The following is a 25,684-nucleotide window of genomic DNA, read 5'->3' on the forward strand; positions in this document are numbered from 1 at the left end:
CTTTCACTGTACAAAATTGAATGACTGGAATATTTTACCCCTTTTCCTTCATGTCTCAGCAGTATAGTCTTGTTTAAGAAACACAAAGACTCATTTTTTTACAATCCCTTCTCTGGTTACCACAAAAAAAAAGCAGCTTTTTCTTTTCTGCAAAAATATTGAACAAAGCAAAGATGTGCTATGGAGACTTACTGTTGTCAAAGGGGAGTGACATAATGATTATGTGAGCTGATCTGATCTTAATTTTGGACTCGGAGACTTCAGTCCATTATACAAATAATGTTTAATGAAGGTAGCAAATGCCAGAGGGTTGATGGCAAAAAGAGTGATAACTGGGAAAATGTTTTTTTGGAGAAATATAATGAGCTGACAGATTTTAAAAATTGTAAAAAGAAGTATTTAGTATTTAATATGTGGCACCACAAAACATGAAAAACAAACCGTTTTTTGGCCCAATGGCCTTTTTCAGTGTATATAATATACATTGAAAAAGATCATTGAGCCAAAACTCATTTGTTTTTCATGTTCTGTGGTGCCACATATTAAATACTTCTTTTTCCAGTTGGGTGCTGGCTGTTTTGTGACTGCTCTTATGATTTTTTAGCCTTGGCACCTGCCGTCCATGCAGAACCTCTTGTTGCGGTAGATTTTAAAAATTCCCTACAGAGAACTTTGTCAGAAATGATGGGGGAGGGGGCAAATGGCTGTGACTAAAGAAATTATTCTTTTTGAGACAGGATATATGATCTGAATACCTTGGACATAACAATGCCTTTTTAAGATTAATGTTATTTGTGCCAAAAAAGCAATTACTAGAAAATGGAAAGCAACATCTCAACCAAATATTATTGAATTCAGTATTGTAACTGAGATAAAATAAATGGAGTGGGATCTTTAGAAAAAAAGGAAAAAACAAATTATATAGAAATAATTGGAATTTGTGGGAACAACACAGGCAGACAAATGTTCAAGTGGAGAAGTAAAACTAACAGAAGTCAGGAATTCAGCAATTTATGTAATGGAGAGAATGAAAAATGATAAAAAAACAAAACATATATCTATACTACATGAAGATAACCATGGAAAAGTTATTGTGGTTTATTTTATATTATATTGCTGTATGAGTACCTATGTCAGTTTTTAAAAATTTTATATTTAATAATGATGATTGGAAAAATGTTTTAATAAATGTTACCAGTTCCCCAAATTCTGCCTTTTATGGAATTCTTATTTTTACCCGACTCAGTCTTCCAGGTCTGACATATTTACTTCCAACTGTTCAATTTTAACTTGTGCATTAATTATATATACACTCTAGTTTTTATTAGCATTTGTCTGAAAATTAAGAATTATATCAGCTTGTGATGTTAGTATAGTTTTCATATATACTAGTTTTTCTGCTTTGCTTTGCATGTATTCAGATATTTCCCATTCAGTTTAATCTAATTTGTTTAGTGTAGTTTGTGGTTCCTTGGCCAACTGTGATTCAGGAATCTTCATTTAGGACCTTACTTTGTTGATTTTCTACTTCCCTGACTTTTTTTACTGCTGTATATCCTGTCTTGGAAGCTTGAGAACATGACACCTTCAACAATTTGCACTACTTACATTTTGCTTTTGAAAGTAGAAATATACATCAGTAGTTGTCTGCTAGCTAATCATGGACACCAACACCACCATGTAGCCATTTGGCTAGCTGAGATACAGCTACTTTTATACAATATGAGGAGGTTAGGGAGAAATCTAAACATCTTCTGTTGTCTGGTGCCAATTATTACCAGAAGTCCTGTAGTTACAGGTTTGAAGAAAAATAATTCTCTATGCCATTTTACTTAATATGAAAATTTAATGTTGTAGGTGAGGCAATGACAAAGATCATTTGATTGTGTAGATGGAACAGGATGGCTAGAAGTGTTAGGATAAGTTATGATTTGAATAGCTTAAAGTTATTAACAAATGCTGGTTTGTAATTTTCTAACACGTTCTATACAGAGTGGTAGACTGTGACATAATGAATGTTGTTTAGTCTTACTAAGTGAGTCATGCTATCTGTCAAGTACTAATTGAGATAAGACAGTTTTCTTTTCATTGATCAGATTTTGCTCTCACAGCATTTAATTGTGAATCAACACATTTCATATACCTCAGGAAAGCTCATATATAAAAAGCCTTATATTGGAGATATTTATAAATAATTCTGAAGGCATTAAATGCACTAATAACAAAGCATTGTAACCACCCAATAAAATGGAGGCTATAAGGTAGCAGTAGTTTATAAATGTGACTGAATTACATTACAGTGTCAGTGGTACAACAGGCAACACACTAACTTTGATGTAGAAGACTATCAGTTCTATTCCCATACCAGGTTGATCAATTGCTGACAATGGAGTGCTACATAAAGAGAGTACCACACTCTTGAGTGTGTTGTCCTTTAGACAAAACATTAAACCAAGGCCCCATCTGCTTGAATTGGTGGTAGCTCAGGTGGCTATAAAAGATCCCATGGCACCTACTGAAAAGAATAGGGCCCTTTATATGCAAAAATAACTTTTATTTACAACATATTTATATATTTACACATATTTACAAATGTACAAATATATAGGTATACAGATTTATTTACACAAGTTCATAATTTTCCATACAAGCATGCTACATTTTCATCCCTATTAGATCCCCACTCTTTTATCCATATTCACCATCTGATTTTATTAATATTGTTGCTAAAATTCATTTACAATTAAACATAATTTCATGTATTCTTTCATTTATAACCCATATGAAGTAAAATAACTTTGTATCTATTACTTTAGCTTATACTTTACTTCTATTCTTAAAATATTCATATTTATTTTATCTACTTTTTTATATCTTTCAAAAAAATCTTCTTCACATAGTTTTTCCCATAACTTTTTTACTCTTCTGCATTTCAAAAACATTTTTCAGGAGTTTCTACTTCTTGACAATGTAAATAAATTCTATCACTTTTCTTTTTATATGGCATATTTCCTTTTACTGGTAATTTATCGATTACCAGTGTCCACAAAAAATCTTGACAGTCTACTTTCTGATTATACCATTTACTTCTTATTTTTATAGCTTTAATTTTTTTATCTGTTGGATTTTCCAATGGTTTTTGCATAGTAATGGTTTTATCATTGTATTCTTATACCACACTTTCTTTCTTTTTCTATCTCGTTGATTTTTATTTTCTACAAAAAATATTTTTATTGTGAACATTTTATTTCTTCACTTATTCACTCTTTGTACAATTCCCCCAAATTTATCATACTTACATTTATACAATTTTACTATTAATATATCATGTTTTTCATTTATCCACTTTAACACTTTGTTCAAATTTAAAGAAACAGCACATACCACTAGGTTAATTAACCCTAAACTTTTTACTTCTTTATTTACATACAAAACTCCTCTTTTTACTGGGTTTAATATAGAACTCATATAAATAAAAAAATATATCTGCAATAATTACTTTTCAAATACTGTTGGCAACATAAATGCACTTGCTAAGTATGCTGTTTTCCTCATTAGTACAGGATTTATCAAATAAATTCTGAATTTTCTGAATGAAAATTTATAAGTACTCCAGAAAAGACAGGTAGTGTTATTTTATCTATTGTTTTTCCTATTGAAATCTTACATCTTTATTTCCAAATGTTATACCGAACACAGAAATGTTATTCATTGTAAAATATATATACCCTGTCTTTACTATATCACCTAAACCTTTACTTTTGTCTTTATTTAAAGCCAGCCCTATCACATCTAGACACTTATTTGTGCAAATCATTACTTCTTTTATCCAAATTTTAATTTTGTAATTATTATTTCATCTGCATATGTTAACAGGCCTGGAATTCTTAACCCTTCAGGTTTTATATACCCCACTTCCTTCAGTTTGGAATGTATTTCACGTACTATCACAATAATAACTAATGCAAACAGTATACAGCAAACTTGGCCTCCCTTTCTTACACCACTCTTCATATGCACCTCTTGGCTTAACCAGTCACTTACAATTATTTTTACTTTATTATTACTATATGATGACATACATAATTTTCTAACTTTCTCACTTATGTTATATTCTTTCATTATTACCCATAAGATTTCATGTCCAGTTGTATCAAATGCCTTATTAAGGTCTCATATCATGATTTTTGCTTATTCTTTTCTAATCATAATATCATCAACAGTTTCTCTATCATTAAAAGTTCTTGACAACCCGTCCCCTTTATACTACCATCTTCCATAATATTTATAATATTTTCCATTTTTTTCAAATATCTTTATTTTTCATAAAGATCTTATAATCATTATTATTCAATACTATCTGTCTCCAGTTTTTCAGTTGTCATCTATCTTCCTTCTTCCACATTAATATAAGTATGCCACTGCATAATTCTTTATACATAAAACCTGAATTTAACCATTCATTCAAAATCTTATTATTTTTTTTTACAATCCCTTAATTTTGTTATACATGTTGTACACTATTCCATCTTGTCCTGTAGCCAAATCTGCATGTACCTGTCCTAACACTTTATCTAGCTCATATAAAGAAATCTCCTTTTCTAACTCCTTATTCACTTTTTCTGTTAACTTTTTTACTTTCCATATTTTTCAGTACCTTCTCTTTTTTCTTAAACATTTCTTGCTCATATTGTATGCCACTGTTCATGATCCTTTTCTGAGTTTTTTCTATTTTCCCTTTTATGTTTGCTTTTTTAATTTCTCTCATTACACTACCATCTTCCTTTATTAATCTGCTTAAGCAACTCAGTACTTCTCTTTTGCCCTGTAAAAATATCTTTGCTTATATAACAATTCTTGTATTTTTCTTGATTTCTTTCATATAATTATTTTTGTCAAAGTACTTTCTGTCATTATATTCTAAATCTTCCAATGCATTCTTATATTATATTTTATATTTTTCTTTCTCTACACCTTTCCCTCCACATTTTTCATGCTTAGTATATCTATATTTTTTCCTCTTTCAGTTTTAAAATGTCTTTTCAAAGTCTCACATTCCACCTTTGCTCAAAATTGACATGCATTTTCTTTTTTTTCTCTGTTAAGTGCATTTATCACATAATGATTCCATGGGTTAGAGTCTTTCTTTTTTTCATATTCTCTTAAGAAACTTTTCCATTGAAAAAAACAGTCTCAAATACAATGTCACAAAATGTCTCTTTGTTATGGGCTTTTATACCCACAGGAGCTATTAAATTGTTCCACACTTTATGCCTGTCTATTTCTTTGTCTTCTTTACTTTGAATCCTTACCATTTACTTCCATTTTTCATTTTCTTCTGTGTTTTTCTTTTCTGCTACTCCCCTTCTGCCTTCTTTTACTTTCTCTGCATATGTTTTCTTTTCCAGGTCACCACTATTTTTCAAGATTGTCTCTGCATCCTCCTTTTGTATTTTCTCCATAATGTCCCCTGAGGAAATGTCTCCTTCATTTCCTGGCTCACTCTGCATTACCATTTCTTTAAGTAAAAGATTCTGTATCCCTCCTGATTGGAGGGTTGTAATTATACATCCATCATTTAACGACTCATCTCCATCAAACAGATTTCTTTGAAACATCTCTTCAGAATCCTGCATGCATTCTTCAGTCTGAATATCGTCTTTCTCTCCATTTCTCTCACCACTCCATTATCTCCTCTCCATCTGCCTCCCTGTTTCTCCATGGTACCTCTGCACCTGGAACAGAAACAGGAAGTGCTCATGCAAAATGGGTTCCACTCACAACAACAATGAATAGGGGAAGTTCCCGAATGCCCTGGCCAAATTTCCTCTAATAGCATTAATACTACCTCAGGTCTCCCCTGAAAAGAGGCTACTTGCCTAGTGGGAATAACCCAGTAAACAAAGGTTAGATAAATAAATTAAACACTTGGTAATAAAAATATAAGTGAGAATCTGTTTTACAGAGGACAAACAGACTAAGTAATTGCATAATAACCAAGCCTTCATATTGTTTGTTTTGAAGAATGTATATGCCATAAAAAAAAATCACTTCAAAGAATACTGCCTCATGGAAGATAGTGTCTCCAGTTTTTTAATACGTAATTCATTTTTGCTTTTTCTTACTGACGAGAACGTGCAGTCTCCATTCTTCAAAGAAGTGTGAGGCAGACATTAATGGTAGATGTCACCAGGGTAGATTGGTATTGGCCTTGCATTGTATGACATAATTTGTGATGACCATGCATATCATTTGTACAGATCAGCAGTATTATACATACTTGTCTATTTTTTAAGTCACACCAGAGGCTAAAACATTGTCTCGGTATAATACAGAACACTCCATAGGTTCATAGATTCATAGGTGTTTACTAAACTAGCGACCCCAAGAGCCTTTTTAAGCCTAGCCATGCATCCCAAATCTCTGATAAGTTCTGATACCCTTGATAAGTGTAAGCAGAGACTTGGGAGATGAAATATTTGCAAGCAAAGTCCAGGGGGATGAACCATTTACAGGTTGGCTATGGCCATTAAAGACATAGGTGCCAAACCAGGGATCAATTTCCTGTTCCCTATCCAAATGTCTAAGTTGCACTTGAATTGGGTTAGGGAGGAACTCTGCTTCACATGAATGGGGATCCTGTTCCAGTGATGGGGTAGTCTCTGGGATACATACTTATCTCTACAGCAGGTCCTATTTATATCATGGGCAAGGTTTACTTCTTTAGAATGGGTAATTCTGGTGCTGTTTGTTTTGTGGATATGCAGGAGGTCCATCAGAGTTGCATATGACAATGCCTTGTATGCCAGGAATAGATCTCTCCTCAAAAGCCTTTAGGAGACAGAGTGCAGGAACAGGGCCTTAGAGCATCTGCAGAGGACATTTTACTTATGCTCTGTATTCGTTTAGTGAGAAACCTCTATGAACATTCAGTTGTTGGATATGCCTGATTAGGTACATAACAAAGGGGACATTGTACTCAATAATAGGTCTGATGAATGCCAAATACAGTGGAACAATGACTTCCTTGGACTTAGATGCCATACCTTTGTTTTTAATTAGCACAATATACAATGATTTCCTCACTACTGGAGACACGTGATGGTCAAAGTCTAGATTACTGTCTATGTATGTCCCTAAGTCCCTGAATATTGGATCAACTCTAAGAGGTGTGTTGTCAATATGATAGTTACCAGGGGTGGATGACTTCCCGAAGGATACTATGATGCATTTCTTGGCATTTAGTTTTAGTTCATGGCTCTGACACCAGTTGTTTGTCTGTGTCAGCCCCTCCTGGAGAATATTTGTGTCAGCATGAGATTCAATGACAACTCCTAATTTGCAATCATCTGCAAATTCAGTCAGCCAGAGACTAGTGACATTGGCCTTGACTTCAGAGATGCAAATGCCAAAAAGAAGAGGTTCAAGGACTCATCCCTGAGGAACTCTACTGACTGGTCTCTTTGTAGAGATAGACTCCCTGAATCTATCTTCCTGGATCCTGTCTGTGAGCCAGTTGCCTATCCACCGGGTGACATACAGGCTTGAACCTAACCTCTTGAGTTTGCCAATAATGCCCAAGTGGGGTATTGTGTCAAGTGTCTTGGCCAGGTCAGGGTAGGGAGTGTAAACCATTCTGCCTTCATCCATTGTTTTGGTGACCTTCTCAAAGAAGTCCACCAGGTTGAGTAGGCATGACCTGCCCTTGACGAAATCAAACTGGGTTGGGTCCAGTGTCTGGAGGTTTACTATAACACTATTGATCATTTCCATGATAATTCTTTCCATGGCTTTACATATAAGACTTGTGAGATTTATAGGTCTGCAGTTTCCAGGGTCTGTAGCCCACCTTTGTTCAGAGGGATGACTGTTGCTGTTCTCCACTCATGAGGTGCAATGTCTGTTTGAAGGCTACAGTTAAATAGAAATTCCCGAGGGCCTAATAGGTCATGTTTCAAGCAATTTAGAAGGCATCCTGCAATATTCTCTGGGCCCATTGCTGCAGTGTTCTTGGCCGTAGAGAGAGCATTAAGGACTTGTTTCCTAGTGATAGCAGGTGGAGTTCTATTTGATGGTATTTCCTGAAGGAAGCTTGAGGTGGAGAGAGTGGCAAAGTTGTAGCTGAATTTATCAGCCAGTAGGTTTGCTATGTCTTCTGGCTCAGTATAGGTGGCTCCATTTACAGCGAGCTCTGCACACAGTTGTATATTGACTTTAAGGTTGTGGATACAGCTAAAGAATGCCTTGTTATTTCCCTTGGCCCGGGAGACCAAATTTACCTTAAATTTGGCTGTGGTACACTTTGTTTGTCCTCTGAATTGTTTGTTTAGTTTGATGAGAGTGCTTTTATCCTGTTGGGTGCTGCACCTCCTAATTTTTGCCATGATTTTCTTCCATCTGTTATACAGCCTTCTGATGTTGTGAGTCCATCAGGGTGGCTTGTTCTTTGAGTTAGTTCTGTACTTCTTCCTGGTGGGTTCTATGCAGCTATTAACATGCTTGTACAGGGTTTCTGTGAACAGTTCTGCATAGCCAGCAGTGCACTTCTCAGGGTTTACGGGGTCCTGAAATTTTGCCAGGTAATCACTTAATAGCAGGATGTTAGCCTGAGAGTAGTTCCTGGATATGACAGGTTTAGTTGGGAGTCCAGGTTTTATTCTTACTTCAAAGGAGGCCATTTTGTGGTCTGACCCTACCAGGGAAGACATTAGAGGAGGGGCTGTGCAGCATTCTCCCATATTAGTGAGGACCAGATCCAGTATGTTTGCACCCCTGTTTGGTGTATTGACAATCTGGTCCAGGGAGTTTGTGTTTACAAAATCCAGAAATGTCTGTGTCTGTAAGCTTGGTGTCATATAGGATTCCCAGTTAGCCTGCCCTTTCCCCATGGGATCCCCTCCCTCAGCTGCTATTCTGAACTCTGTTATTGCTGTCTCCTGAGGGGAAGCATGCCTTTGCATGTTATCTTTCTCTTTTTTCACTTAAACTGCAAGTGCACTATATAATATATAAATATATATAAATATAAATATAAATATATATATATATATATATATATATATATATATATATATATATATATATGTCAAGGCTACTGTAAAGGATGACTAACCCAGCAAATGCTGACATGCTACTATGCATGCACTGAGCAAATATCTCAGTGCATACAAAACACTATTTAAAAAAGCAGAGTAAAGCATTAATTTTTGCAGGAGGGCAAGCCACCCTACACCCCATACCCCCTGTTAATTATATACACTAACTCCGAGACTGTATAATCTCAGAGAAACTGCATATTTCCCTACCCTGAGAGTTCTAGTTCGAGCGACTGATGGAACTATCAGTGAGTCCCATTCATACCACTCAATCTTTAAGTGGAAGGAATCTGGACAAAGCCTAAAATAACGAGAAGACAAAGACCCAAAATCAGTGACCTATTCTAAATATTGCTCTTATAAACTTAGAATGTTTCTAGAATAAAATGTTTTGCATTGATATGCGATATTCCATAAAAGTCTGAACTCTGACATTATACACTGAAGAAAGGATGAACTTTCAGTATTAATATTGTTCAGTGACCTAACACAAAACACCTTGCTCATTGTTAATGAACCAGTCAGCTGACTAAAATATAGCAATATACTTGCAGCTGACCAATAGGTGAATTGATGCAAATAAGTGAAACTATGCACACACCTACTCTTATATCTATATCTATCTATCTCTCTCTCTCTCTATATATATATATATATATATATATATATATATATATATATATATATATATATATATATATCATCATACACCACAGCGGATCATACGTTTCCATTTCTTCCTGTCCTCTGCATCATGCTCTTTCACACCAACCGCCTGCATGTCCTCTCTCACCACATCCATAAACCTTATCTTAGGCCTTCCTCTTTTCCTCTTACCTGGTAGCTCCATCCTTAGCATCCTTTTCCCAATATACCCAGCATCCCTCCTCAGCACATGTCCAAACCAACGCAATCTCACCTCTCTTGCTTTGTCTCCAAACTGTCCAACCTGAGCTGACCCTCTAATATACTGATTCCTAATCCTGTCCATCCTAGTCACACCCAGTGCAAATCTTAACATCTTTAACTCTGCCACATCCAGCTCTGACTCCTGCCTTTTCATCAATGCTACCATCTCCAACCCATATAGCATAGCTGGTCAAACTAGCCTCTTGTAGACCTTCCCTTTCACTCGTACTGGTACCCGTCTGTCACAAATCACTCCTGACACTCTTCTCCACCCATTCCACTCTGCCTGTACTCTTTTCTTCACCTCTCTTCCACACTCACCATTACTCTGAACTGTTGATCCCAAGTACTTAAACTCATCCACCTTTACCAACTCTATATACCAACTTTACCAACTATATATATATATATATATATATATATATATATATATATATATATATATATGAGTCTACTTCATATCACTGAAATTTCATAACATTTGAGACCATAACATTGAAAATTCAAAACATTGAAAACTCAGAACATTGAAAGTGTGTTTTATAACATTGAAAACTACACTGCACAAGTAAATAATATCACCTCCACCTACAACACCACCTAACTAACAAACACACTTTTCCCTGTATCCCCCATGTTGAGGGATCTGCCCCCACACTACCATGAATTAAACATACCAACTCCAAAATCGCACTACAGTGGAAAAAAGTTAATTTCCTAACCTCAGTGTATGGTGACTGTGATACAGTAAGGTTAGGAAATTAACTTTTTTCACTGTAATGCGATCATGGAGTTGGTATATTTGATTTAAGGGGGAAGTGGGGGGTGCAGGAGGGCTTGCCACCCTGCAGAAATGTAGTAGAAAGTGTGTTTGTTAGTTAGTGTTGTTATAGCTGGAGAGGATGTTATTTACATATGCATTGTAGTTTTCAGTGTTAGGAAGCACACATTCAATGTTCTGAGTTTTCAATGTTTTGGGATTTAGATGTTTTGGTCTCAACGTTATGAAATTTCAATGTTATGAAGTAGACCCATATATATATATATATATATATATATATATATATATATATATATTTATATATATCTATATATAGCTCTCTCTCTCTCTCTATATATATATATATATATATATATATATATATATATATATATATATATATATATATATATATTTGTGTGTGTGTGTGTGTGTGTGTGTGTGTGTGTGTATCTATATATTTATATGGATCTACTTCAGCAGACTGAAATACCAGTTGTGTGAAATTCAGATAACCAAGACAAAAAGGCTAACAGCACGAGAACACCAACTTCCTGGAACACCGACTCACCGCTCCAGGTAAGTAAAAGCTTGGCCATCCAATTGAACTTTGCCCCCTACCCTGCAGTAATGTGATCTCGGAGCTGATATATTTAGCTGGAGGGGGTGTGGGGGGTGCAGTCCTCCACATAGGAGAGTGTGGGGGGTGAAGCCCCTCCGATTGCTGGGTTTGCTTTCATTTGTTTTTGTTTGTTTTTCACAATGGCCAAGCATTTACTTACCTGGTAATTCAGTGTTCCGGGATGTTGGTGTTCTCATGCTGTCGGCCTTTTCGTCTCGATTTATATGGGTTTCGGATAAGTGGTATTTTGGTCTACTGGAGTAGACCCATTTATTTATATATATATATATATATATATATATATATATATATATATATATATATATATATATATATAGATGTGTGTGTGTGTGTGTGTGTGTGTGTGTGTGTGTGTGTGTGTGTGTGTGTGTGTGTGTGTGTGTATATGTATATATATATATATATATATATATATATATATATATATATACATATATATACGTGTGTGTCTATATATATATATATAGATATATATATATATATATATATATATATATATATATATATATCTATATATATATATATATATATATATATATATATATATATATATATATATATGTGTGTGTGTGTGTGTGTGTGTGTGTGTGTATGGGGACATTCCATGTAACTGAAAAGTGATTGATAGCCTCTGCCTATGTTACTTTGTGGCAGATTGTGGAACAGTAGGGAGTGGGAATTTGCCCATTTCCCCTGTTGTGTGAACTTAGAGGTGAGGTGGTATATACAATTAGCAGGAGTTGTGAGGGGGCATATCCCCATACAAAAAACATGAGTTCTGCGTTTTGATCCTTTTGGATAGATGTTTTTCTGTTCAATATTGTTATATTTCAATGTTTCAAAGTAACATAACATCAGTGCTTGAGTGTAATATGTGTGTGTGTGTGTGTGTGTGTGTGTGTGTGTGTGTGTGTGTGTGTGTGTTTTATATATATATATATATATATATATATATATATAGAGAGAGAGAGAGATAGAGAGATAAATATACACACACACACACACACACACACACACACACACACACACACACACACACACACGCGCACACACACACACACACACACACACACACACACGCACACACACACACACACACACACACACACACACACACACACACACACACACACACACACACACACACACACACACAGACACACACAAACCTGTACAAACACCAGTGCTCTAGCACCTGGAAGTCCACACACTTGCAGCCAAAGACTTTATTATGTTGAGGCCTGCACAGGCTTCAGCTTATACTATAGCTCAAACAATGGGTTATGGCAAGGAGTGCCATCTGTGCAGAGTGAGTGATGATGTTGCACTTTAACCCAATGCATTATACAAGGTCAAACAAGGTAAGTGTGGCAGTTGTGGTAAGGGAGGGAGAGGGGATGGAAGTCTAATTTAGGTTTTCAGCCAGTGACTGAGAAGGGCATTTTAGGTTTAGGGATTCAGAGGGGAGTTTTTAGTATTAAGAAGCAGCAGGGAAGCTTTAGGTTTAGGGAGTGGTAAAGCAGTTTTAGGTTTAGGGAACAATCTGAGAGCTTAGGTTTGGGGAGGGCGAATGGAGTTTTCAGTTTAGGGAATGACAGAGGAATTTAGGTTAAGGGAGAAGGAGGACTGGAGTTTTAGGGTTATGGTGGAATTGGTGACTCTAGTTTTAGTGAGGAAGAGTGGAGGTTTAGGGTTAAGGTGCAACTGGGGTTAGTTAAGGAAAGAGAAGGGAAGGTTAGGGAATGGGGATTCAGGTTAGGTTAAAGGATGAGGTGGGAGTATTAGGGTTACAGCTATACAATTTTCTATGATCTGGTGGTGAGGAATAGGTCATTAAGTATGGAAAGTCTACTGAGAGTTATGGCATTTGCCATTTACGGCAAGTGATAGTGGACAAGTTTGTTATGACCTAAAAGCACATAAGCACTTGCAGTAGATCCATATCTATCTATCTCTCTCTATATCTATCTGTCTAGCTCTGCCTGTCTGTCTATCTATCTATTTTAATTCTTGGGTGAATTTCCAATTACCCATCCATTGATAAAAGTTATGCTTAAATAGGGTTAGGGATGTACTCTGCTTCACAAAGATAGGGTCCCTGTTCCAGAGCAAGCGTATCCTCTGAGACACATATCTGTCTCAATAACATGTCTTATTGATATCACAAGTAACATTTAAATCCTTGTCTCCAGTGGTTCTGATGCTGTTCATTTTGTGGATGTGAAAAAGATCCATCAGAGCTGGATCCGGGGTTACCTTGTATGCCAAGCATAGATTGCCCCTAAGTAACCGGTAGGAGGCAGAGTACAGAGATTGGCCTTTAAGGCGATCCATACAGGACAATGTGTTTATACCCTGGATCATTCTGGTAAGGAACCACTGTAGCCATTCCAACTGCTGCATATGTATGGTGAGGTACATGCAGGAGGGGCCATTATACTCAATGATGGGCCTGCTAAGGGCTGAATAAAGTGGCACCATAACTTTGTTGGACCTGGATGCATTACTTACAAGTTGGGCAACATAGAATGATTTTCTTAGTATCTTGGCCACATGTTGGTCAAAGGCAAGATTACTGTCTACATATGTTCCCAGATCCCTGACTGTGGGGTCAACTCTTAGGGAAGTCTTATCAATGGATTAATAAGCTTGGGTTGTAGTTTTCCCAAAAGGCACTATGATTCATTTCTTGGTATTGAGTTTTAGTCCATAACTTTGGCACCAGTCATTTCTCTGTGTTAAACCCTGTTGTAAGATGTTTGTGCCATGGGGGAATCTATGATAGTTTCCAATTTGTAATAATTTGTGAACTTTATCAGTCAAAGGCTCTTGACTTTAGCTTCTACCTCTGAGCAGTATGTGCCAAATAGGAGCAGCCCAAATATGGAGCCTGCTAGTGACTGGTCTATTAGTGTAGGTGGTATCACCAATCCTTATTTCCTGGGTTCTGTCTGTCAGCCAGCTGACAAACCAGTAAGTTATGTAAAGGTTTATGCCCAGTTTGGTGAGTTTGTCAACTATACCCAAGTGGAGTACTGCATCACATGCCTTAGCCAGGTGTGATATGCAGCATTTCCTCATCCGTTGCCTTGGTATCCATCTCAAAGAAGTCCACCAGGTTTAGTAGGCATGGACTTCACTTAATAAAGCTAAACCAGGTTGGGTCCAGTACCAGAAGATTGCCCATGTCTTTGTTGATCATTTTTATGATAATTTGTTCCATGGCTTTGCATATTAGAGTAGTCAGACTAATAGCTCTGCAGTTTCAGGGATCAATTGAAGGTCCAACCTTGTGAAGTGGGATAACCATTACAGTCCTCCATTCTCATGGTACAAAGCCTGTTTTGTGGCTATAGTTGAAAAGTGACTCAAGTGATCCTGATAAGTCATGTTTCAAGCTATTTATAAGGCATCCTGAGATATTGTTGAGGCTGTAGTTTTGGCCTTAGCAAGCTTCACCAGGACCTGCTCCCTGTTAATAGATGGGGAGTATGCTAGTAGATATTTCATTGGAAGGATGGGGGGTGAAATTTGAGATGAATGTCTTAGCCAGCAATTTCACTATATTGCTCTACTCAGAAAAGGTGGCACCACTGACCCCCAGTTTGGCACACTGGTATATGCTGTCTTTAAGGTTCTGCGATAGCTGCAGGAGGCCTTGTGGTCTTTAGCTTGTGAGGCTGTCTTGACCTTGTAATTGGCCTTGTTGGACACATCTCTTTGACTCCTCTTTAGTTTCACATAAGAGCTCCTAACATTATGGGAGTTGTTGTTTCTGCTTTTAGCTATGACGTTTTTCCTTTTGTTGTATACACTATTAAGGTTCGGATTCCACCAGTGTGGTTTGCTTTTAGAGTTTGTTTTGGGCTTACTTCTAGTAGGTACACCAACCAATTTACAGCCATTTACATGGTTGTACAGGATGGCTGTGAACAACTTCTCATAGGTAGTTGTGAATTCGGGGCTGAGAAAGCATTGAATTTTGACAGATTACTGCTTAATAAGATGTAGTTTGCTTTGGAATAGCTCCTAACCTATTACACTGTTTGCGAGGGTTACTGAGTTGATTTATATTTCAAAGGAGACAACTTTGTGGTCTGACCTCATAAGTGAGGACATGAAACTATGAGGGGTGCTCTCCCATAATAGTGAGTACCATGTCCAGTATGTTTGAACCTCTGGTGTGTGTGCACCCTATCTGGTCATTGGCATTTGTGTTAATAATGTCCAGAAATTGTTGCACTTGTGAGTATGGAGCATTGTGTTTCTCAGTCTGTAGAGGGGTACGTAAAGTCTTCCATGAATTGGGTCTTTGGTTTAAAGATAGAGGGTGGCCTATAGCTTGCTAGGATATAGTATGAGTCTTTAACTATGGTGATGTGCACATGGATAAATTCTATGCATCATCCTGTTTAACCAACTTAGCGTTATGATTGTTGTTAATGTAGACTGAGACTCCTCCACCTGTTGCAGCTGATGGTCACAAGAAACTGACACCCACATGTACAATGACAGGGTCATACAGGTACTTGCTGTTCAATAACTTGAGTGTATGTGTGATCTGACTGATCCTGGCACCACGAACAGTGAGGTCTGGCACCAGACAAGCAACTAACTGTCATTCTTTCATTGCTCAGCCTACAAGAGTTATATCTGTATATCGTACGATGGAGTCACCTATCACAAAAATGTTTGGTTGGAGATGCCTGCTTCTCCCTTCCTGTTTAAATTTCTCACGGGCATAATATCAAGTTTTACATAAGGTCTACAAACTGTTTTAGGGAGGTAAGGAAAAATCTTTGTTGTTCCCTCAGTCTCGTGTGACTTTGATCCCTGTCATGCAGTAGAGTGATTCTCTTGTGAGTGTGAAGGAGATGGGGTGAAAAACAGTGCTTCCAGATTAGAGTTCATGGCTTTCTGCTATAAAGAGTTGGGAATGGGGCATGTCAAGTGGAACAGCTTAGGATCACTTTCAAATACGAAGGCAGACTGGCATTAGGAGCCTGACCAGCAGATGGGTTGCAAAGTTGATAATGCAGTCATTGTACAGACCTGCTGCGGTCAACCAAGATCTGAGGCATAAGACACACTTTTTAGTTTGCTGGACTTTCTATGCCCTCGTCGTCACCTGCGATTACGCACTTTGTGTAAGAACAGAAATGGTAAGACCACAGATACACGTGGCAGAAATAAGGTTCCTTTGCAGTGAAGCTGGCCTAATTCTCCATGATAATGAGAAACATTTAGTTATATAGGAAGATTTCAGACTGGACAGTCCACTAGCTTGAGAGGAGACAGTTGACGTGGTGCGAGTATATCATTATGAAGCCCCTGGATACATCCCGCAAAAGGTTTGCCAGGCATGACGCAACTGAAGGAAGTCACACAGCATATCTAGGACATGTTGTAGTCATTATAATGCCTACATTTGCTTATGAATCCATGGAGATCCCACCGGATGAGCTGTGGGTTGTTCCTCAGGGCTGGGAGGTATGGTCTGTCCTGTTCAGCTCACTACCACTGTATCCTTTAGATACGCAGTTGGATGTTTTCACATTCTAGATGCCTTTTAAACTTTAAGCTACAAACCGATTACCTTTAACAACAAAAATGCAATGCTACCTAAAAATGCATGAATCAAAACAAAAGTATACAATTACAAAAAATGTGCAGTTCTGTATTTAATATTGCAAACTACGATTTACAAAATGAAACTGCATTTTTGAGAGGCTGCACCAGGATTAATAATATCTGGTAATGAAGGTTTGCTTGTTTGCAGCATTATTAGTATCAAAATGAAATGTGAATAGTCAGGCTAACTATCACATTAACATCTCAGCATTTTAGCCTCAGTTGCCAATTCAGATAAATTCTGTCCACTTGTTACTGACATCTCTCACAAGATCCAGTCAATCAGCCAGACTGAATAAATAAACAAAGCATGGGTTATAAATATATATACTGTGAAAAGGAAGGATAAAAAGTTTTGACATGAAGTTTTTTCAGAAAGAACATAAAAACATAAAAGTTTCTATTTTTCATGCTTTATTGTAAAGACGATTTCCAGTTGAAACATCAATTTCAACCTTGATGTTCCACTTACAAAGTGTATTAAATAGTTGGTTCTCAGCCATACAGTATCATTTGTCTTTTGATGTTACTGGACAGAGTCTATCTATTTATCTATCTATCTATCTATCTATCTATCTATCTATCTATCTATCTATCTATCTATCTATCTAATCTATCTAAATGCCTATTTATCTATCTATCTACCTATTTATTGAATTTGCTTAATTGTCTATCTGTTATTTATCTGTGTCTCTCTGTGTCTGTGGCTGGGATTCAGACAGATCCTCTACATCTACACTGATTTTCCTTTGCAGGTTGGTCATTTAACAGGCAGAGAGAATCTCTGACTCAGGGATATGGTAAAGCTGCACAGTGTACAGAGAAACACCTCATTAGCAGCTCATTAATCTTTCTCTGAACTGAATGCTGTGCTGTCAGACCTGACCTCACAATTGTTCTCCTAAGCAGCCCCGGCATAGCAGTAGCACAGGCACATCCTTACACACCCACCTACCTTAGACACACACACACACACACACACACACACACACACACACACACACACACACACACACACACACACACACACACACACACACACACACACGCACAAACACTCCCAGACATCCCTCCACACACATATCTAGTCATCCAAATACAACTCCCCCCACTCTTGCTCACACACATGGAAACACCATACACTCTCACATTACAGCAGTACAAACACATACAGGCTTGGCTTCCCCTACCCAACTCTCATAGCGTGATCACCCAGGCCGACAGACAATGGCACATACACACATTCATACACATAGACGCAACGACACACAGACCCATACAGATACAGACACACACACACACACACACACATACAGACACAAACACAAGTAGATACACGCACACACACGCGCACACACATGCACACACACACACACACACACACGCACAGATGCACACACACACACACACACACACACACACACACACACACACACACACACACACACACACACACACACACACACACACACACACATGAGCGTGCGCACACACACGCACACACACACACACACACACACACACACACACACACACACACACACACACACACACACACACACACACACACACACACACACACACACACACACATATTCAGCCATATTCATGCCTCTGCAGACATGCAACCACATATACACATGCAGACACAAACACACATAGACACAGACAAGCAGACACACACACACACACACACACACACACACACACACACACACACACACACACACACACACACACACACACACAGTGTACTCTGCAGTCCTAAACTGTATTACAAGTACTGACATCAGAGTGATTGAGTGAATGCTGTCAAAAGTCATCATTCACTTCACTTTTCCCTGGTGCAGTAAAAGTTACCTCTGCAGTGTGATTTTCTGAATTGCTCTTTTCACTTCATCGGTAGCCATGGGCATTTCTGAGAGAGGCCACATGGCCATTTAGCATTAGCCTTTCTCCTGGATAGCATGCAGCTTCCCTGTGAGACTGTTCTCCACTCTAGAGCCACTCTGAGGGGAGAACCACAGAGGTAGAGTGTCCACTGAACTGCAAATGCTTACCGTGATATGGAAACCTTCTGAGATAAGGCATCTGAACTACTGTAAACCTTTCTCAATCCTAGGTTATGTACTTATCTCTTTCTCTCTACCTAACCATACTTTACTTTGTCTCTCACTCTTTGTCTATTTTTCATTTATTTTCAGTAAATATCTTTTGTGCAGATCTGGATTGCTAATGTTGAGTAATTTAAAGTTTGCACTCTGCAAAAACTAAAATGAAATTTAACTTGACAAATGTTTATCCACTTCTGTAACATTTCAAAAATCCCTTCAGCAGATAATTTCAGCCTTTGACTGTGAGCTATTCTGACTTCATTATTCAGGCTGCTCAGGACAGTGAATATAGCATTCAGTCTTGATTCACAACATAGACAACTTTGCACATGTATAAAAAAGCCTTAATTACAAATGGAAAAAGAGAATCTTAGTGTACTTGTGTGGCTCTTACTTGAGTTCCTGTGAGCTGGTAGCCATCATGCTCCGAATGCTTTTATCAGCCAAAGGACAGCCAGACAGACTGCAAGACATGCCAGGATATCTATGTAAGTTAACAGTAACATAAGTTGGCATTTACCAACTAGACAATACATAAAAATGTACAATGTAGAAAAACATTGGTGCACGCATTTATCTAGAAGAATTATCACAGTTAACCCTCTGAATATATGAGAGAAATTTTACTTTAGTTTTACTTGCAGGCAAATGACTCGTTACATGTAATGGAAAAATGACCTTTTATCATCAGAAACTGTCTATGGTACTTAAGCCTGAAACTGAATTAACTGAAAAAATATTAACCAAGGATGATTTACAACACACACTTTTGCATGCTTTATGATGTAACACAGAGTACTCAAAGGGTTAACACATAGCTCAACATTTTACTGTGACAGCATTGTTGAGGTAAGCTGAAAACAATAAATTGAAAAGACAGAATCCACCATGAAAAAAAAAAATGAAGTCACACCTTCTATGTGAGGCGTAATTACCAGTCACATGACCACTCCCATCACACCCTGGTGTTGGACATCTGCCACCAAACAAAAACAAAAACAGCCAAAAAAATAGTAAGTATGTTTAAAAAAACGTTTTATAGTTTCATTGTTTCCAGTTTAGCTTCACTGTCTGCAATGGGCCTTAAGCATACTAAGGAAATGTCGCTAAATGAACAACTTTAAATGCAAATGAAACAACAGAGCATTATTAAAATCAAGCAAGAACACAGTAGCTTAGGACTTCAGAAATGGAATCTGCACAACCTCAATGCTGCAAATGTAACATGCTAACAATGCAAAGGGTATACTAGCTTGAACATTTGGCAATAGTGAAAAATGCTTTAAAAATATTTATTTCAGCTCACATAATGCTTACGTTATTAAATCCTTTTTGTTTTCTTTGCATGGAGAGTATTTATGTTTGGGACTAGGGATTGTAACTTCTCCAGGGTATCTCCTTTCATCCAGTGTATCTTGGAATGGGTCCATATCTTCTTGCTGTAGGGAGACAAACAGGTGTTTCACAGAAGCCTTAGTATATAGTATACTTAAAAATACAGTTGGCATATCTAATGCATTACATTTTTTTTTCTTTTAGAAATTATGAGTTCCATCTAAACCCGCATTGAAATTTACATAAAGTTTAATAGCTCCAGCAGAATAATTAATTAGTAGTTTTTACAAAGGAATAGCCTTATATATAATAAGTCATGAAAGTTCAGATGTCTTGCTGACTAATAATCATTAGGCAGCCTCTTACTTGATTCAAATAAATCTTTACCAGGAAAAGATATTATATTTTACTTACTGGGAGTTTATTCAGTTATTTTTTTTTTCAAACAAATTGCAGAGTTAAAACGTGTGACTAGAATAACATCCGAAGTAGTAACTTGTTCCAAAAATCTTAAGTCTACACTGGAAAACTGTATTGTGGTGACACTGCCTACTTATCTTAGACTGAATTTGTTGCATGTACACAGCCTTTCTATAGAAATACAGAGTTTACTTATGTGGAAAATACATAGATTTTACACAGAAGTAAGTAAACTGACACAGAATACCAGAATGAAATAAATGCATGTAAGCCTGAAACTTTATACAAGCAGCAAACTCACAGAGTAGAAATACACAGACACACACACAGACACACACACACACACACACACACACACACACACACACACACACACACACACACACACACACACACATATATATATATATATATATATACACACACACACACACACACACACACACACACACACACACACACACACACACACACACACACACACACACATCGCAAACAGAGACAGAAGGTTTGAAGAAATGCAATATTTTAGGGGGTTGGGGAATGCTCATTGATAAATGGGCCCTTTATTAGATTCCATGCCTGTGGAACTGTGACTGCCAAAATTTGTGCACTGCCTGTTTTTATGTTAAAAGAAAGCTCTAAGCAGTTTTTTAAATCATTCAAAAGTAAAAAAAATATATATTTTCTTTCTTGACCAGTTCTACAGATGTTATTTCTAAACTGTTTGGCATGCAATAACCATGACATCTGATGACAGAAAGGAAAAATATGCCTTTTAAATGGTCTATATAACTGATGAGTATAGATACATGCCAGAAGGCAGCAGTTCAGCTGCACTTTCTTAAGACAGAGCTCTAAGCCTTGATTGCATTGTGCTGATAAATACGATCCACTAAATAAGAAATGCAATTTATATTATTATGGTGTCTGAAATAGGTGTTTGGGACTATAACTGCTGATAGTGCCTAGTTATGAAGCACAAATATAAGGCATACCCATACTAGAATCTTGTGATATGATGCAGAAAAACTGATTTTAGAAGGGCAGAGATTGCTACAGCCTAGCTTGCAAAGACTAGCAGAATGTAATATTACTCTGTTGTGTTCCACAAGTTATATTTTGTTTCTCCCAAATTGTTCTGACATTCTATTTATAATAGTTTGCTGATATGGTAGGTTTCACGTTTTATGCTATGAGATGTGCTTAACATTTTAATGTTCTGTAGAAGTTGGATATAAAGATATGTAATACAACTTTGATGAAAAAATATGGACATCATTCATTCGCGCTGCTTAATGTTTTAAAGAACATTGGCACAATTTCTGTTTTGCAGTGATATGGCATAAACTGCAATTAAACAGAGACTGGAGCGTGTTGTTTGGTGGTGATGGTGGGGATTCCCTATTAGCAATGTTGGAAAGCCAACTTCAAATAGGGTATAGTACAAATCCATAAATGATGCCTTTTCTGATTATTTTAGGAGGTGATAATGGGCTGAAATATACTCTGTGCTTCAATGCTGGCTCTGACTTTAAAGGACTGCCCCTCATGATGTATAATAACCTCAGTACTTTTCAGCTGACTATGGGAAAAAATCATCATGTTATCATGTTATCTGTCTTCTGTTATATAATGCATTGTGAAGTACTATTCTACTAGGAAATAAATATCCTAAGTACTAACTGTGCTCATGCCTAACATAACTAACTAGTGATTTACTTCTCTTTCATTCTGTACCTTTAACCATTAATTTAAGACATGCCGTCCTGTTTTTATTAAGTTATTTCTTTGCTATCTGTTCCATTACTTGCTTCACAACTGTCGTGCTAATTTACTCTGACTTTTGACTAGCAGATTCATTTTTGGCTTATACCATGACCTGCAGAAAAATGACTAGACTGTTTACCTGAAGACAGAGACTGAATGAAAAAGATATTTTATTGGCCTGTGATTAACCAGAAATGTATGTTAAAACATTTATAAAGAATATATCATCTGAAAATTTTCCATTACTTTCTCATCTTTACGGACAGGCCAATTCTAACCAGTATTATTAAAGAACCTTTCAAATTAAAAAATTAAGCAAATTTTGACATTTAACTTACCTTAATAATTTTTTTACTACAAATTTTCATGAACTTCTCTCACTGGTTCGAATTGTTTATAATTTGTTCTGTACCAGAATGGCCTGATGGAGGCTGTCTGACTAACATAATTTTCCTTTTAGTCATAAGTTCTTTCTGCATAATTCAATTTCTGCCCCTGTCCCCAAAATATGATCATAAGGTCCTTCTGTCACATCAGGCTGCTCTGTCCGTTCATCTAGAATAGGAATATTCTGAGTTACTTTTTGATGAATTTCTGGAGAGATTATAGTATATTTTATTTAGTGACTCCCCTTGTTTTTTTTTTTTTTTGCCATCTTCTAAAAAGGGTTACATAGACCTATTTTGTTTCAGCTATGTAGTAATTAAATTAGTTTGTTCTGCAAAGGAGTCATAATTTTTCTACCTAAAATATGTCACTATCAATGCGCAAATGAGAAAGCCCTGGCTCTGTTGTGGAGGTTGAGGTTCTATACTGTTTTTTTTTTTTTTGGGGGGGGGGGCAGTTAAATCATGCTACATACTATTTAAGATGCATTTAAGGATATTACCAGGATCCATGAATGCAATATATTTAGCTTTTGATAGCACTTTTAGAACATGGTCTTGTTGGAGAAGAGACTATTTCAGGTATATCTTGTGGGCATACCACTCAACTGTCCAGATTTGCACAGAACATCCAGACTTTTGCCTCATATTTTTGTTTTGCTCCTCATAAAATTTGTGGTTTTCCGGCAACTCACCGAGGACTGAAGTGACTAAATAATTACATACATTTGAGTTTCAGACTTCATATCCTTAAGAAAATGTATACTAAGACAAATCCTATTATTCTAGGAGCTTTCTAAATTTATCAAAGCAATTTGTAAAAATTGTACGTATTTTGGGTCCTTGTTCCCCCATTATTTTAGGCTTTTCCTAGATTTTTTGTGCTAAGATGTTTAGAGGTACACTTGTGAGACAGATGGAAGGGAGACAGAGGTAAAGTTTGAGCTGAAATTATTGGCCAGTAGGTTCAGTATATCTTCAGTCTCTGTGCAGGTAAGAAATACTATGCCTGCAAACATGACTAAAACTAAATCTTTCCTGTACCAGCAAGAATCTTGGACCTTGCACACTAATAGATAGCAACTTAGTCAATGAGCTACCATGCTTGCTTATCCTGCAGAGGTAATGGGAAAGCTCAGTCTGTTATAATACTTCCTTATAGCGGAGGCTGGGTATTGCAGAGCAGCATCACAAGGGCTGTTATGTTCAGAATTACTAAGCCAAGGGTACTGGAGCTAGGGCTGAACATGCACAGACATGCATGTATGCAACAATCAATATTATAAGCAGTTACACCCCTCTGGGTTGCTGAATGTGTAACTAGGGATAGGGTGTGTCATAACTCTAATGGCTGCCTAGGGGACCACATCCCATGATCGACTCCAATGAATTGAGTATGAATATGCCAAACTATCAGCAAGAGGCTGATGGTTACCAGACACAGTTAGAAAGTACATATAAAACAAACTTTCTCTAGCCTAGCTAAAGTATCCCTTTGCACAAACTTGGTTCAAACACCTGCCTTTTTAAGTTACCTAGGATGCTCACTCAGTTATGTTTACAGACAGGGCTTGTCTTTATACAGCAGCAGTTTCTATGGTATTCTGTCATAGCTAAGAGTTGAGTAACCCTGGAATCTCAGTGAATTTATGTGCCTTGTTGGAGAGAAATAAGACAGGGTTTACAAGCACCTTCATATGTGTCTTTTCTGGGTCTATATCAGTTAATTGAATGCACTATTTCATGAACACCTCTTCGTCGAACCCAATTAAATGAAACTTAAGACGTCGAATGATCGTTTAAATGAAATACTTTCCCAGGGCAAACAACCATTTGGCCAACCCAGTGACCTCCGCAAAAAATGCACTATTTCAAACTCACCCTGGTGGGGAATTGCACCCCTCACCCCCCCCTAACTAAATATACCAACTCCAAGACGGCACTACAGTGGGGAAAAGGGCAATTCCCCAGTGATGGCCCACTGTTTTTTCCCTGGAGAAAATCTTTGATAAAATGATCGGTTGACAGAATATGACTTTGTTTAATTGGGTTTGACAAAGAGGTGCTCGTGGAACAGTGCAAATATTAAGTCTGAGATGCCATTTCTTGTAATATTCCCTTTTCTCTGAGGTATGGTGATCTCAGTGTTGGCATACTTAAGTTTGAGGGTGTGGGGAGCTTGCCCCCCTGCATAGGACTTTAAAGGAGAAGACTGATTTTCAAGATTCGCTCTTGTTTGTTGTTGGTTTTATTTTTGGATTGTTGGCACTTGGCAATTTTAGTGCTGACATTTCAGTAGGGAGCTAAAAACTAAAGTGACCAGCATGATGTAAAGCGATAACACTGTTATGCAGGATAATTAACACTGGGACTAGAATAAGGGTGTTTTTGTGATGCCCACGCTATATTTTAAGCCCCTTCTCCCTGCACAGTAGCATGTCATTTTCCATGCCGTACAAACACTTCATGTGCAAAGTAGCACCTGGTATCTGTATTTGATTATGCTTGTTCTGTAGAATTTTGATTAGTGCATGTGTCCAGAGGTTGGAATATCTATTCCAAAAGCCGGAAGGTTTTATCTCTTATTTTGTTCACTCTAATGAAATCATTGATCTGTTATG

General features: G+C 37.1%; 1 protein-coding gene across 12 annotated transcripts in view; it reads right to left on the bottom strand.

The window, feature by feature from the left end:
- The window catches only part of MYT1L (myelin transcription factor 1 like), a 2,965,652-nt gene that overhangs the window by 286,939 nt on the left and 2,653,029 nt on the right, over positions 1-25,684 (bottom strand). For 7 of the 12 annotated variants that reach the window (XM_044070316.1, XM_044070273.1, XM_044070289.1 and 4 more), the window contains 3 exons: positions 20,470-20,591; positions 20,066-20,128; positions 19,547-19,636 (listed from right to left, as the gene is read on the bottom strand). In XM_044070316.1, coding sequence (XP_043926251.1) covers positions 19,547-19,636; positions 20,066-20,128; positions 20,470-20,591 — 275 coding nt within the window. The remainder of the gene's footprint in view (positions 1-19,546; positions 19,637-20,065; positions 20,129-20,469; positions 20,592-25,684) is intronic. The other 5 variants (XM_044070334.1, XM_044070326.1, XM_044070352.1 and 2 more) reach the window with 3 other exon arrangements.

Source organism: Protopterus annectens, chromosome 1.part0 (assembly GCF_019279795.1).
Source record: "Protopterus annectens isolate FY-2018-M chromosome 1.part0, PAN1.0, whole genome shotgun sequence".
NCBI lineage: Eukaryota > Metazoa > Chordata > Ceratodontiformes > Protopteridae > Protopterus > Protopterus annectens.